At 45.1% G+C, this 13,909-nt stretch overlaps 1 protein-coding gene across 3 annotated transcripts in view; it reads right to left on the bottom strand.

Moving 5' to 3' along the window:
• Window positions 1-2,060: 2,060 nt before the first annotated feature.
• The window catches only part of GABRR1 (gamma-aminobutyric acid type A receptor subunit rho1), a 32,996-nt gene continuing 21,147 nt past the window's right edge, over window positions 2,061-13,909 (bottom strand). For all 3 annotated transcript variants that reach the window (XM_042803559.1, XM_042803560.1, XM_042803557.1), the window contains 6 exons: window positions 13,251-13,474; window positions 9,902-9,984; window positions 8,570-8,710; window positions 7,957-8,109; window positions 6,098-6,294; window positions 2,061-5,247 (listed from right to left, as the gene is read on the bottom strand). In XM_042803559.1, coding sequence (XP_042659493.1) covers window positions 4,960-5,247; window positions 6,098-6,294; window positions 7,957-8,109; window positions 8,570-8,710; window positions 9,902-9,984; window positions 13,251-13,474 — 1,086 coding nt within the window. In that variant the 3' untranslated portion in view covers window positions 2,061-4,959. The remainder of the gene's footprint in view (window positions 5,248-6,097; window positions 6,295-7,956; window positions 8,110-8,569; window positions 8,711-9,901; window positions 9,985-13,250; window positions 13,475-13,909) is intronic.

Below are 13,909 nucleotides of genomic sequence, written 5' to 3'. Positions count from 1 at the left end.
CAGCTGCTTAAGTATGAGGTGATTATGTCCAGACTTTCTAAAGAACTTAAAGCCTCTGCTAGCCTGCCAAGCTACCATGTTTCCTTATTAATATCCGCCTTAGAACTTGAGTAAAAGATATGCTTGGTTTAAAACAAAACAAAAAAATAAACCATGAACTGCGCTGGATTTCTTTTTATGAAAAACTTGAAGGATAGCACTTGTAACCTGCTGAGTTAAGCTGGCTGGTGTAGAAGGGTCCCGCAGCCTTTCTTCAAACAGTAAATGGGAAGCAGCTTTCGGTTCTTGTGCATCATATATCTGTAATAATTCCATTCCCATTGTCTGAGTGCTCTGTACCCCACTGCACTGCAGAGAGAGCGAGTCTGTGTTCCTGTGAAGAAGAGTCATAACGTGTGAGCTGCTGAAATCTTTGTCTAGTATTCGAGTGACCTGCTCATAACTTGCTAACAACATTCTTTAAAAGAGATTTTTATTTAGAGCAAAGTGTTTAGGATTAAATAATTTTAGAATAAAAACGTCAGTCTGCGTAGGGTTTACCATTCCTGGTCCTGAAAGCAGCAGCCCTCCACAGAGCCTTTGTCCGCCAGCCTGTCTGGGTGGCTGCTGCTGGCACCCACATTTTGTTGTTTTTACTAGGGACCAGAAGTGCACCCCTCCCTTAAGAGTTCTTACCCAACTTTGGGTTAGGGAGTTTGGGTAAGACTGCTGCTGGTTTAGATTCCTCCAGGCACTAGTGGAAGCCAAAAGTATCTAACAAGCTCATCGAGGATCGTTCTCAGCCACGGCTGCATCTGAATGTCCTTATTTAAAAACACAGTGAGAAATGCCTCGGTCCTAGGGAAGAATGAAGTCCCCATGGTTGTAGGCAGCCTTAACAGCGGTTGAAGCAGTGCTAGCATTTCTGATTGCTCTAGAGTACCTGTACAAAGTTCCCTTTTCAGCTGCTTAGTCTCAAACTTGTAACAGGCAAATGTAATAATGACTCATCTCCCCTTAGCTCCTTGAGACCCTACTGAAGGATAAAAGCACACAAATGTATTACGTGTTCATCAGAATTACAGTGCTGGAGTCTTGTTTCATAACTGTTTGACAAGTACTTAAAATTCATCAGGAGTTGCAATTTTCCTTGGTTTTCCTGTTTCTGTATACTTCTGTTTTTTTGACACCGGAACATGCTTGACACCCTGCAACTTGTCCACCTTTCACAGATTTGTTTTGGCACCGGAACGGCCCGTGTGTGTTGTACAGCCACTCAGCTACTGGTGTCCTGTGGTGGAACATGCAGCAACGGGTGGTCTCACAGTGGCTTTTCACTTCTCGGTGCTGCTGCCTCAGCGCTCCATCACGTGCCCTGCTGCCACGTGAGCAAGTGCTGGAGAGGGGAGTCGCGGGCCTGGGGGTTCTACTTGCTCATCAGGGCTGGCAGGGAATTAGTATCTGTGTTGTACTGAGGGAATTGCTTGCTTGGGCATGCAGCATGTAGAAAGAGGCCTCTAATGATTTGATTATTATGATAATATTCTTTCATTGGGGAAGAAAAGAGATCACTGATTTTTTTTTTTTTTTTTTTCATGTCTTCTCACTATTCTGTCTCTTGCTACTGAAGTTTGTCTCCTTGCTGCTTTACCCTACCAGTAATTATCAGCATCCTAAAGGCTTCAATCTCTAAAGCTCTGAATCTAGACATGCTCGCAGGCAGAACTTGTGTCTGTCTGTAGCCCACACCGACATGCCAATACCCTTCAGCATCATCCCGGGCTGAGCTTTGGGTTAACCTCCGAGAAACTGGTCTGAATTATATTGTGAAGTATCACCCTATGCCAGAAGGAGGAGGACTGATGTACACAGCTTGGGGTGGAAAGCTTAATGTCATAATCTTGGTGATTTGCTTCTTGTCAGAGCCCTGCCTGAGGCATTGCAGGGCTCTCCAGCCCTACCAGTGGCGCAGGATTTAAGGACATTCGGTATCTGACTGGATCAGGTCCTTAGCAAAAAAGGTCTTGCGTATGTAAACTCACAGAGATCATTCTTTTGAAGGTAGAGAACACACAGTGCTGTACAAATGTGAAGTTTTATTGTGATTTTGAGTGTTTCTAGAAATAAACAAAACCAAATCACTCTGATTTATTGTGGAAGTGGAAAGGAGCAGTGTGTTAATGACTGGATACAGAAACCATACACCGAAAGGTTAGAAGCCAAAAAGCTGTGTATGTAAATATGTTTAATGAGTACAGTTGATAGCAAACACTGGCTGTATATGACATATCCTGTACTTATAGAGCACATCTATATACACATTTATATAAGACTGAAAAGGCACTAGAGTTTCCCAAATAAAACACAATTATCAGTGTAAATGCAAACATAGAGGTTGGGGGATCAGTTTAGGGAGACCTGCTGAAAAGGAAGCTTTGCAAATCACATGGGGGGTTAGAAACCAGTCTCCCACTGAAAGCCAGGGAATTCAGAATTCCAACTTGAATGTGTACCTTCAAAATCTCCCTTAATATGCTGCTCAGATGCTAAATACTGTATGGAGTATGAGATCAATGAGTCTATAAAGGAATGTACAGTACTGCAGCAAACTACATAGCATCAAGCTTCTTAGGAAGCTGGAGAGCTTACTGTAAAATGTCACACTCCTGTTTGTGCTATTCTTAAATTGTAGAAATAGGTTCTGACAATACTGAGAATCTGAATGCATTCCTGTGCAAGTAGTGCTCAAGAAATCTTGGAGCTATTTGTGGGGGAAGGTGCCATTGGAATAAGGAATAAGGTAGGGTGGCCAAACCTGGTGGTCAGCTTTTCATCTGCTTTTGCCAGAGTGATCTTTTGACCTTCATTTGACTGAAGTGTTTAAGGTTTAAGAAGATAGTTTGGGTTGGTTTTTTTTTTTCTTCAATCTCTTGAAAAAGCCTCTCTGGAGAATAATGTGATATGAAGGAAACTTGATAAAATGAAGATAGTATGCATATGTGGGAAAAAAAAAAAAACCCTACGTAGAAAGGGGTAGTAAAACTATGTTACAGGTGGGTGTGTCTTTCAATGATTTTAACTTCTGTGATTTCACTGCCTTACCTATAGAGTGTAGGCTGTAAGTGCAAGGTGAGCGTAGGTAGATTTGCAGGTCATGTTTTTAGCAGCTGTAAGAAAAGCTGAGTGTGTTTACATTACATTTATTTACATAGGAAATTAAAGCAACAACCAGCAGTGCTCAAACAACTGCGATATCTGTGTCACAAGCCTAATGCATAGAGTAGCAGACCAGTCAGTCCAGGGCAGATTTCATGTAGGAAGATTCACTTTCCTTTTGGAGACACAACTGCTTTGGTCTGATTCTTGGAGCAGCTACACCTGTAAAAGACAACAGTTTCTGCTGTGCAGGGAGTAATGAATTTCGTAATTGTGTGCAAAAGCACACATATATTTAAAGCCCTGTTAATCCAAACCTCCAGTTATCTTTGTGGATGTAGGTGTGTAACGTGGTAGCAGCCGACTGAGTAACCACACCTTCTGAGACACCTTTGGTGCTCCTGTTACTGTAAAGCCGCCTGATTCCATTACAACCAATTCTTGTTTCCCTGAAATGTTTTACTACTTCTGCATCACGGATTTTGCCTTTTCCAAATGGAGCTGACTGGCTGCTCTGCAGAAACTGGAGAGTTGGGACTCGAGTCCTGGCCGAGTGCCCCCAGCTCCAGCTGTGTCTCCTCGCTCCCGCCCTGGAGGGCGCTGAGCCTGCTCCGAGGGCACGGTGGGCTGCAGGGTGCGGGGGGATGGATGCGGCGTGAGAGCGGAGTCGGTTAGTTGTACCTGGGCCTGCAGTGGAGCTACTCTCTCATGGCAGAAGCTCCTTTTTACTTCATTTCAAAGTTTTTGGCATAATATCTTTAGTAACCCAAATATAAAGTCCTTACTACTGCTTTGTCAACTGTTGAGCACCTTTCTGGGATGCTTTCACTACAACCAGTTGAACTAGGCTTTTCCTGGAAGTGAGTACAGTTACTGGTGGCTTTACAGGCTGCAACAGGTTCTCAGGCTGTACAGACCAGTAATGCCCAGGCTGCCTCAGAGGAAAGGAGTAGTTTTGTTCTTTTCAGAGTCACCTGATTGTCTTCACTGAATCATTTGGTAGAGAAACTTGTTTCCTTTCCCAGGAAACTAGAGCAAAACTACCACTGACCCAAATAAGGAGATCCAAGGAGAGCTCCTGTCTCTCCCAGAGGACTTGGTTAGCATTGCAGCAAGCCTGGCTTCTGTTCATTCCTTAGTAAATGCACACTGCAAGTCATATTCTAAAAAGATAGTCAAAACAGCTTGGAAAGATCTTCTTGTTTTAAATATGATCAAGACAAAGCACAAGTGTGCCAGTATGCCTCCATGGACCTGTCAGTGCGGTACTGCTGGGCAGCTGCATTAAGCAGTGAAGGCAAGCTGTAGCCATCAGTGGTCTTGCCAGAGTGTTTCCCGGTACTGGATATTTTGTGTCTGTAATGACCATTTCTGGCCTTCTGCAAACACGTAAGTATTTGCATATTCCTGTATTTCTTGGTATTGAATGTGGTAAGTCTGCTGAGTTGAGAGACGTATGCATGCACTCAGGCAGGTACTTAGAGAATTGGGATTTCAGAGGGACAAAATGGAGCATAGATAAGCAGCTGGCAATTATAGTAATTTGTTTAACTAGTTTACAGTGGCCTGTGAGGCACAAGAAGGAACATAGCACAGCTTTAAATAAGTATAAAATCTTAGATTGCATATCCTATATTTTGCTGAAATGTGTAACTTGCACGATTAGTTATGCCACAGATGAGTTGCATCTAATTTAAAAAAAAAAATTAAATCCTGAAAAAAAACCAATCTCCCCTCCAATTAAAACAATTCTCCATGTTCTTTCTGGTAGCCTATGAGTCTGTACTTTCATTTAATGTCCCAACACTCTGTGACTATGTATATTTATGAAAAAATGGACCAGTATATCAAATTAAATAGAATGTATGCACCAGGGAATATTATCCTGGAGTACTTGTCGATGGCATGAGTGTCGATCCTCATGCTGACATATCTCTGGTTTTTCCTCCTGCCTGAGCCCCTCTCGGACCCCAGCGCCAGCTGCACCATCATTCGGTCTTGTTTGTCTCCGTTCTCGGACACGTAGTGCCCCAGCTCATTCACGTCCCCGTCGTTGTAACTGCCATCCATCATCATGGGCCGAGGCTGAGGTAGGCTGCACGCACAGGGAAGCTGTGGACACAAGTAAGTGCAGGGTGGTTTATGAGTTGGGTCCAGATAGAGACAGACATCCCTTTTCTCCTTACAAAAGCAGAGGAGGGGAGAAGCCTGGGGAATTCAGGCTGCTGGGACACAAAGGGGAGAATGAGAGGATGAAGCTGGGCAGTGGCTTCTTCCTTCTCCATTTTCATGTCTGCAGGACACGGTGCAGTCCGGGAGAGAGCAGGGCTGTCTGTAGAAAAGCTCATTTGGTTCAAGCACGGCTACCAGGCTGTAAATAAAGGAGCTACCAGGCTGTAAATAAAGGATGGACCTGCACCTTGAAAATCAGAGAAATGACCAAAGGGAAGCCACAAGGAGGCATGTATGAGGCTTGCCCCATTTGAAGAGAAGAGCTTAGGCTGAAATTTTGGGTGGTTATAATTTAATATAATGAAGGCAGAAGGGGGAAATTGGGACCACTGTGTAAGTTCAGACCGTGGGGGATATCTGCCATGTTATCTGAAACCCAAAATGCAGTATTCATCTGGTGCTATTCACAGCTTTGGATCTTCAATATAAAAAATATTTAAAGATAAAATCCTAAAACCTACCCCATTTATACAGGCGGTGGAGGACTATATGTAGAGGGAGTTAGTGTCCTCAGACTCTGAAGTGTAAGAGCAGTGAGCTTGGGCGTGTGTTGTCTGTAGCAAAATTTATAAACCGGAATGCCTCACTGCCAGTGTCTTTTTGCACGCCCTGCATTCTCCTCAGGCAGCTGAGATCAGCATGCTGTAGTTGCAAACTTGTGAACGTTTCCAGACATTTGCCATACCTCTTCCCAGGGGCACAAAGCCGCTTCAGGGACAGAAAGCCTCACCTTGTCCCGCAGTTTCCTCTCCTTCCGTTCTTGCACCGTAGTCAGGTAATTCACTGCTGCGTATTCCAGCACTGAGAGGAAGACAAACACAAAACTGACCCACAGGTAAATGTCCACTGCTTTAATGTAGGAAACACGAGGCATGGAGGCATTGACCCCGGTGATGATCGTGGACATGGTCAGCACGGTGGTTATCCCTGGAAATACACCGGCAGAGAGACTGTAAGACACTTTCAAACCAGACACTTCATCACAAATACAGCTGTCGTTATGATTTCCTGATGTCTGAATTTAACTAGCAGTATTGTTTTTCACATTTGGGTGATGAGTTTCACTGCCTGAGGAGGATCCGAGCAGCCCTGATTTCTAACTGGGGTTTTCTTGTCTTTTCGGTGAAAACAGCTCTAGTTTTGGTGTCAGGGTGTTCCTTGCCACACCACCAGCCTCCCACCCCAGGGCCAGGCAGCAGTACTTTGACACTGTGCTGGCTGAACCCCATCTCCAGGCTCAGTACAGTCCTTGAAGGGGTACAAGGACTTGATGATCCTTATGGGTCCCTTCCAACTTGAGATATTCTATGACTCTATGATTCTGAGGATTTCAGCTTCTAGTTCAACTCCTCCACAGCATGGGCACAAGCGAAGCCCATCTGCTGCTGCTGCTGCTCCCACCAGTTTCCCCAGGCCTGTGTTTTCCACCTGCTCCTGGGAAGTCCTGCTTTGTGGGAAGTCACCAGCGAGCTCTTGTGCCTGGTCGGTGCCTTTCCCAGAGCAAGAGCAGATTCAAACGGGGCCCCACAGGGCAATGCTGCCCCACCTTACACCGTGGGCGAGCACAATGAGCACATCAGCAAGGGCAGGAGACACTGTAGTTTGGTGTTATCCTGCCTCTGAGGGAAGCTCTCTGTGGCCCTCTTATTTCAGGGGCTAATTATGTCACATTTATGATCCCTTGAAAAGTTGAAATTCTGTATATAAGCACAAAGGAATGAATTCACACAAGTATCTAGGTGCTAAAAAGTATTGCTAAAGGCAGTGACTACATCTTCCCAAAAGCCATGGCCCAAATCCTTATGCTCCTCTTCCTGATGTCTCAAGGCAATGAAAGCTGTTTCTAAACACAGACATGGATAACTGCCCTGTTGCCATCTCTGTTATGCCTCTGTATTTCCTCTTCACCGTGGAATATGGTTTTAACAGTAAATAAAATCCTGAGGCGTGTTGCCTGGAATAAGGGGAAGGAAGCTTGGGCTCAAATTCTGCAGAAACACAAACAGCACTTTGCTAAAGGCAAAGAATCTGCTTTAGAAGAAGATTTCTGTCCATATCATAGTTCTGCTCCTGTAGTGACTCCTCTGACCTATGGCTTCATCTGCCCGAAAGGTGCTGCAAAAGGGGAAGCTGCATCACTCACATTGGACTGTAATCTCACTTAACAAGTTGAACAGCGCAGCTCAGCTGTTACCTCCACCCTCCCTCCTCTAGTAAAACTCAATAAACTGAAGTTTTGTTCAGCCGCTAATACTGACTTTCACTTTCTTGCTCACCAAAATCTCAGCAGGATACTGACACTTTGACTCTGTACGTGCCCTGTCTCTGTTAACAGCAATGAAAGCAGAGCAGGACGTTTGCTCCCCGATTTGCACTGCATGCAGCTAGGGCCTTTGCAAGCAGGGAAGGCAATTTGCTTGGCACTGCAGGGCAGATTAAGAGTTTGTACCATGGGGGACACACGTGTGGCACAGCTGATTTCCGTGCAATGAGGGGGCAGTGCATAGCACAGGGGATTTCATCTTGATGGTCAAGGCTGCAGTTGCAGCAACCGTCTCTCAGGTCTGCTGACTACAGGGTTGTTTTTACCTAACGGGACTCTGGCAGGAACTGCTCGGCGATCGATCCAGAAGGACACCCAGGACAACATGACCATGAGGGTGGCAGGGAAGTAGGTTTGGAGCAAGAAGAAGAAGATGTGTCGGCGTAAAGTGAAGTTTATGTAGAGGCGATTGTACCACCCTGTGTAACAGAGAGAAGGAAAAAGAGAAGTCACACCAACATCAAGCTACTTTCAGAGAAGGTGATGTTGCATCAGGGGAGTGGCGCCTCATTTGCTTTTAGAAAAACACAGTTAATGACCACAGATCATTGCAATTTACAGAAAAGGCTCCTTATTGAACCAACTATCAAAGTCAAGATGTCTCTCAGGATTGTATCTTCCAGAGAAGATAATATAACCTGTGCACTCAGAGAGTTCAATTCTTATTAAGGCTTGGTGTGATGTTGAAGAGTGATTGCCTTTCCAGACTACATAACCACCAAGATGGAAGTCTGTGGTGTGGACAGCAGCCTCAGCCTAGAAGGGAGGCAGGTCTGATGGGCCACAGGGAGCCCTCCCAATGGACAATCCATGGATCTCCATGGCCAAGGTCGAGAGGGATGGTTTGCACCCCTTCCTCCCCTTCCCACAGGTACCCACCTGTGCTGCTGTAAAAGGCGAGCTTTGTGGTGGTGTGAAACTCCTGGATCAGGAACTGGGACAGCGATATCCTCTCGTCTGTTTTTAGGGAATCATTCCCGTTTTTCCAGTAGAGCATGAGGTCATCTTCAGTGTAGGCATCTAGGGGAGCAGAGCAAACCTCAGTGCGGTGCACAAAGCCGGCTGCTATCACGCCCACAGCCCAGGGTGTGCCCACACACCTCCCAGGCCACCTGTGGAGGTCCCAGCTGAAAAGGCCCGATGCCACCACGCAGCCGAGAGCTGCGACGACGGTGGGTATGATTGCGGCAAGAAGTGGACTAGCTCATTGTCACAGCCCTCAGGCCTGATGTCTGGTGCATTTTGTAAACCCTTCTGTTTCTCTAATCATAATTTTGCACACATAATATGTGTGTCAGGTAACCCACCCACTGCATCAGAACATGAAAAACTGTCCCTTATAAACGTCCTAAAATCAGAAGCAAATGAAAGGAAGCTTAAAGGAAAGAGCCTGCTTGGAGTAACAGGAGGAACAATAGGGAAAAATACTTGGGTAAAATTTCTGCCCATGATGCACACGTGAACATTGCAGGTCTTGCTTTTTTTTAATACATGTGGAAGTATAAGGATGTTAATTCTTTCAGGTGGGTTTAGTAGCAGCTCTTCCCAGACAGAAAGAAAAAAATCACACATAAATGTATTAACACAGAATTAAGGTTATAATTTCTTATTGCAAGTTTAGGAAGGAGAAGAGAAAACCTCCTAAAATGCTAAAAGTTTAAAATGACACTGCATGAAATCTAGCAAATTTGTATGCATGTCATACTTGGGACAAATGAGTTATGTGTGGGTATAAACTGGGTTTATCTCTAATAGGTGTAAGAAATGTAAGAGGAAAGTGATTAATGTCACTGCCCCATCATGGTTTCTACACCACAGAAGAGCAGATGGTGCACATGAAGGGCACATGGCCATTTATTTATGTGTTTGAGGGCACCTGGGCGCTGCTGGAGACTGCTGACCTGCAGGCAAGTGGCCCAGGGCCTCTGGGGATGGGGTGGCAGTGGGGCAGCCCGGCTGGCCTCCAGGGACACTGTCAAGGCAGTACTCAGGTAATTTCTAAAAACACTGCATTGTGGCAAACAGGTGATAATGGTAGTGAAAAATATGGGCAGGGAGTTTTTCTTAGTGTTGAAGTCTTCTGACTTCGCTTAGAGCTTCCATAAATTTAGCAGCAGTTTAATTATCAGTGTAATTATTGGTATAATTAAATACAGTTTGGGTGCCCATGGGGTGCAGCCCTTGGCTCCCCTAGACCTCCACTTTACTTACAGCTTTCAATCTCCAGGGAACATGTCTGTGTGTCCAGGGGAAAGCGACTAAAATCCATGTTGCACATTGCTGTTACTGTAACTCTAGGAATAATAGAAAACACTCCATTAAAAACTTGTCTTCTTATGTGACTGAAAAATAGTAAAGCTGTGAGTTTGTTTTTTTATTAAGTAACTATCTTGCCAGAAACAGCCCACTAAAAATAAATACCTTCCATTCAGCTAAAGCCATTCCACTTTAGTTAAAGCCATTTCTTCTTCTGAGCAAACTAGTGTTAGAGGAGATGACTAGACAGCTAGGCCATTACAAGTCACTACCAGATAACAAAAATATTGGAGAAGGAAATGGGAAAGGGCAGAGGTCACTTCTTCCTCTTAGACTATCAACAAACACCTCTCTGCAGAGATCTATGCTTTCAGCGGATGCTTAGTACAATAAAATAATTTACATTTATCAAAGCTATCCTGCTGCCATGAGGGATGCAGGTAGTTTTCTCTGCACAGTGAATTTCCAGCTGGTCAATGAGAACCCAGTGATCACACATGGGTATCAGCCACCAGAGGGCACAGGCAGTGCCTTGAGTTAGGGCTGGAGCTGGTATGCAACAGAGACCAGTGAAATGTTCTGCCCCATCAACCAAAAGCTCTCGTCTTGCTATAGTCTGATTATCTCATTTTTAATAGCATGATTTTGTGTTGGCACTGGAAACATCCATGAATCTTGACTCAACTGGCTTGAGCTCTAGGGAAGTAAATGAAGAAAGAAGTATAAATCATAATGGAGAAAGAATCACATAATGATAAAACCACAATGCAGTCCCTTATGGTAGTAGTCCTTCTGCATGTGTGGGTTCCCGCTGATGTTGCTTTCTGTCGTGGTTTGAGCGTGGTCAGCAGCTGAACGCCCCGCAGCCGCTCACCCACCCTGCCCCCACTGGGGAATGGGGAGGGAATCGGAGGGGCAAAGGGAGACTCGCGGGTGGAGATAGCAACAGTTCAATAACAGTAACAGAACAATACGCTGACAGCAGTACCGACAGGTAATGTACCATACAGCTGCTCACCTCCCGCCTGCTCCCGGCCGGTGATTCCCAACACAAAGGCCCCACAGCCACACTCCTGGGAATAAGAGCCCCTCCCCGCCCACTCCTGCCTTTATATAGTGAGCGTGATGTCACGTGACAGGGGATATCGGCCAATCGGGGCCCAGCCCTCCAGCTGTGCTCCCCCCGCCCCCGCACACAGGTGAGGGCACTGGGCCCTGGGGAGCCCCTGGGGTCTCAGGGGGCTGCAGCTCCTCCCGCTGCCAGACCAACGGGAGCTCTAGGCCAGCCCCAACCAGGGCACTTTCCTATCTGGATTTCCTTTCTGAGTGAAAGTGCTTGGCTCAGATTTGTTGTTTAGGTGCGAGTGAGGGCTATAGTGGAAGACAAAGTCTGGCAAAGAACCTTAAAAAGACAGACACCTAGGAAAAATATAATCTACAGGCAAAGGCATTCAGCAAAGGCAGGCAGGCAATAATGACCCGTTCGCTCTTTGGGGGAGAGCAGCATTCATAAAGTGTTCCAACCTGCAGTCGCCACTGACTAAAATAATGAAACTCTGTCAATTTGCTATTCAAGACGTTCACCACCATTTTGTACAGGACAACTGTTTAAGCACAAGACTGTGCGTGGCAGGATCTGAGTAGTTTGATATTCTTTTGTTCCCATCTGCTTTAGACAACCATAAATGCTTGCAACACAGATAATTGGTACCATGCAGCTAGATGAAAGAGTACATAGGAGTGCATGCTGTAGCTGACCATTATGTCATTTTATTGTCCTGTTTTTAAATTCTACTAAGGTCCTGAGCAAACTTTGCAAAGGCCTAAAGGAACACCTGACCCTTGTCTAATATGCTGAGTGAAGAGAAAGCTTTAATAATGAGAAGGTAGAGACTGTTCAGGCTGTGAATTCCAAAGAACAGTAAGATAAAAATGTCAGAGAACAAGAAAATTCTTGTCAAACTGATAACCCCCAGGGAATCAAGAATTGCTCTGCTTGCCTTCCTTTCATAAAACCATAAAACACCTTGGCAGGCTGAGAAGTTGATCTGCTCATCTCATGACAGGCTCAGCTCTACCTCTGCCGCTCCTAAGGTTGCTGTTCAACATGTCCTTAAAGACCTCCACAGCCTTCCTAAGCAACATGTTCTGCAACCTTATCATTAGTTAAATCTACGCATCTTGCTGAATCTGACTTCCTATCAGTTAAATTTTCCTTCAGAATACATTATCTATCACCTGATGCTTTGTTTATTTATCATGTATTTTGCTATTTCATTGTTGTGAAGGTGATGTTGATGTTTTTGCATCAGGATATTTTACAGAAATTTTCTCTCATATATTTTTATGGGTCATTTGGCAATACTTGTTTTCTAACTGGATGGAGCTGCAGCCAAGAAAAACAACCACAGAATTTAGTTTCTTCTGGAGACTGACAGATGCTCCTCACTTAGTGTGTCCAAGTATGAAAGTGTTACTTACTAGAAAAAAAAAAAAAAAAAACAAAACAAAACACTGGCCTAATAATGTTCAGACTTAGGTTGGCAATGTTCCTCTCAAAGCTGATTGATCAGCTGGAAAATAAGGGAGAGATCCAGGGTTGGGAGTGCCCCTTAAACTAGATGACAAAACAAAGTTTATCCAAAATGTCCCCTTTGAGGTCATGCATTTCACAATAAATGTGAACAAAAAGCAGGGAGAGCTGAAGTCAGGTGTTTGGATTGATCTAGCCATACGTCTGAGTCACCAGGAGCTATATACCCATGCTCTGAAGCTTGTCACTTCATGTGCTGAAGAATGTTCCATCTGTTTTGTTATTTACCATACAGTTAAAGTTGCACTCAGTATAACTAATACTTCTTTGTAATTACCTATAAGAATATAAATTGTACATTTTGTTAGGCCAAGAGACTTTGTTGTATTGTGCAGTGGATACCTAGAGCTGCTCTGGACTTCTGAACTTATTACCAGACATATCCCTGTTACTCAGATTGTTCCTTGCCTCTTCAGCAGTGCCCCGTGGGGATTGAAGCCCACTGGTCCCCGGCTCACCATGCACACAAGGTGAAAGGACACCGGTGGAACCAGCAACGTTGGCACAGAAATTGGTTTCCCATGACAGGCACTTAATGAACTTGCACAGGGACTCACATGTTGGTGAATAGCCAGCACATTCATTTTTTTTTATGTTTTTTTTTTTTTTTTTTTAAAGCATGAAGTCATGCAAAAACACAATTCAGGAATCAGTTAGGCTGCTTCCTCTCCCACTCCACTAATAGCTCACATTGACCAAATGCAGTTTTACCTGAGGCTATAAAGTACCTTCCCATCTGGCTGGACCCGCAGCATGACGTTGTCTGTGGTGGTGTCATGGATAAAGGAGCGCTTGGAGTGGACGAAGAACATGTCGGGGACCCAGATCTTCTTCACCAGCCTGCCATCAAAGGTCATGCTTTGGTTGTTGGTGCTGGGGAAGGACAGCCTCTCGTCTTTCCAGTAGTGCCTCAGATAAAGCGTCATGGTGAAGTCCTGCAACAAAAAGGCTAGTGTTGCAACTTACACCTTATCAGAATATCAGTGATTTCTCCCCTCTGAGACAAACCACAAGCTGTGAGGCACCATTCCTGAAGGCACATCCACTCCCTGAGCTGCAGGGGACATGGCTGGCTGCAGCTTGTTTATTCCACAGGTCCAACTGACTTACTGGGTTCAGAAATCAGAGGCCATCCGGGTGGCGAATCCACCCCTGAAAAGGACGTTACATTTTGGTGTCTGCGAGCCACTCCAGGGACCAAGAGGCAGACACGCCAAGGTGGAGAGTGCTGCCAGCCACTTAATCCCCCAACCATATGATGCTTTGTTTCTGGAGCCAACGGTGAAGAAACGTTTGCTGCCTGCGCTGCCCTCCTCACTGCTCTGGCAACTGGAAGAGCCTCCTGCAGTGGGAACTCTTCCTCCAGCACA

This window comes from Tyto alba, unplaced genomic scaffold (genome assembly GCF_018691265.1).
Source record: "Tyto alba isolate M040663 unplaced genomic scaffold, T.alba_DEE_v4.0 Super-Scaffold_40, whole genome shotgun sequence".
NCBI classification, from domain to species: Eukaryota; Metazoa; Chordata; class Aves; order Strigiformes; family Tytonidae; genus Tyto; species Tyto alba.
Note: the sequence above shows the minus strand (reverse complement) of the source record. Positions and strands in the feature narration are given on the sequence as shown.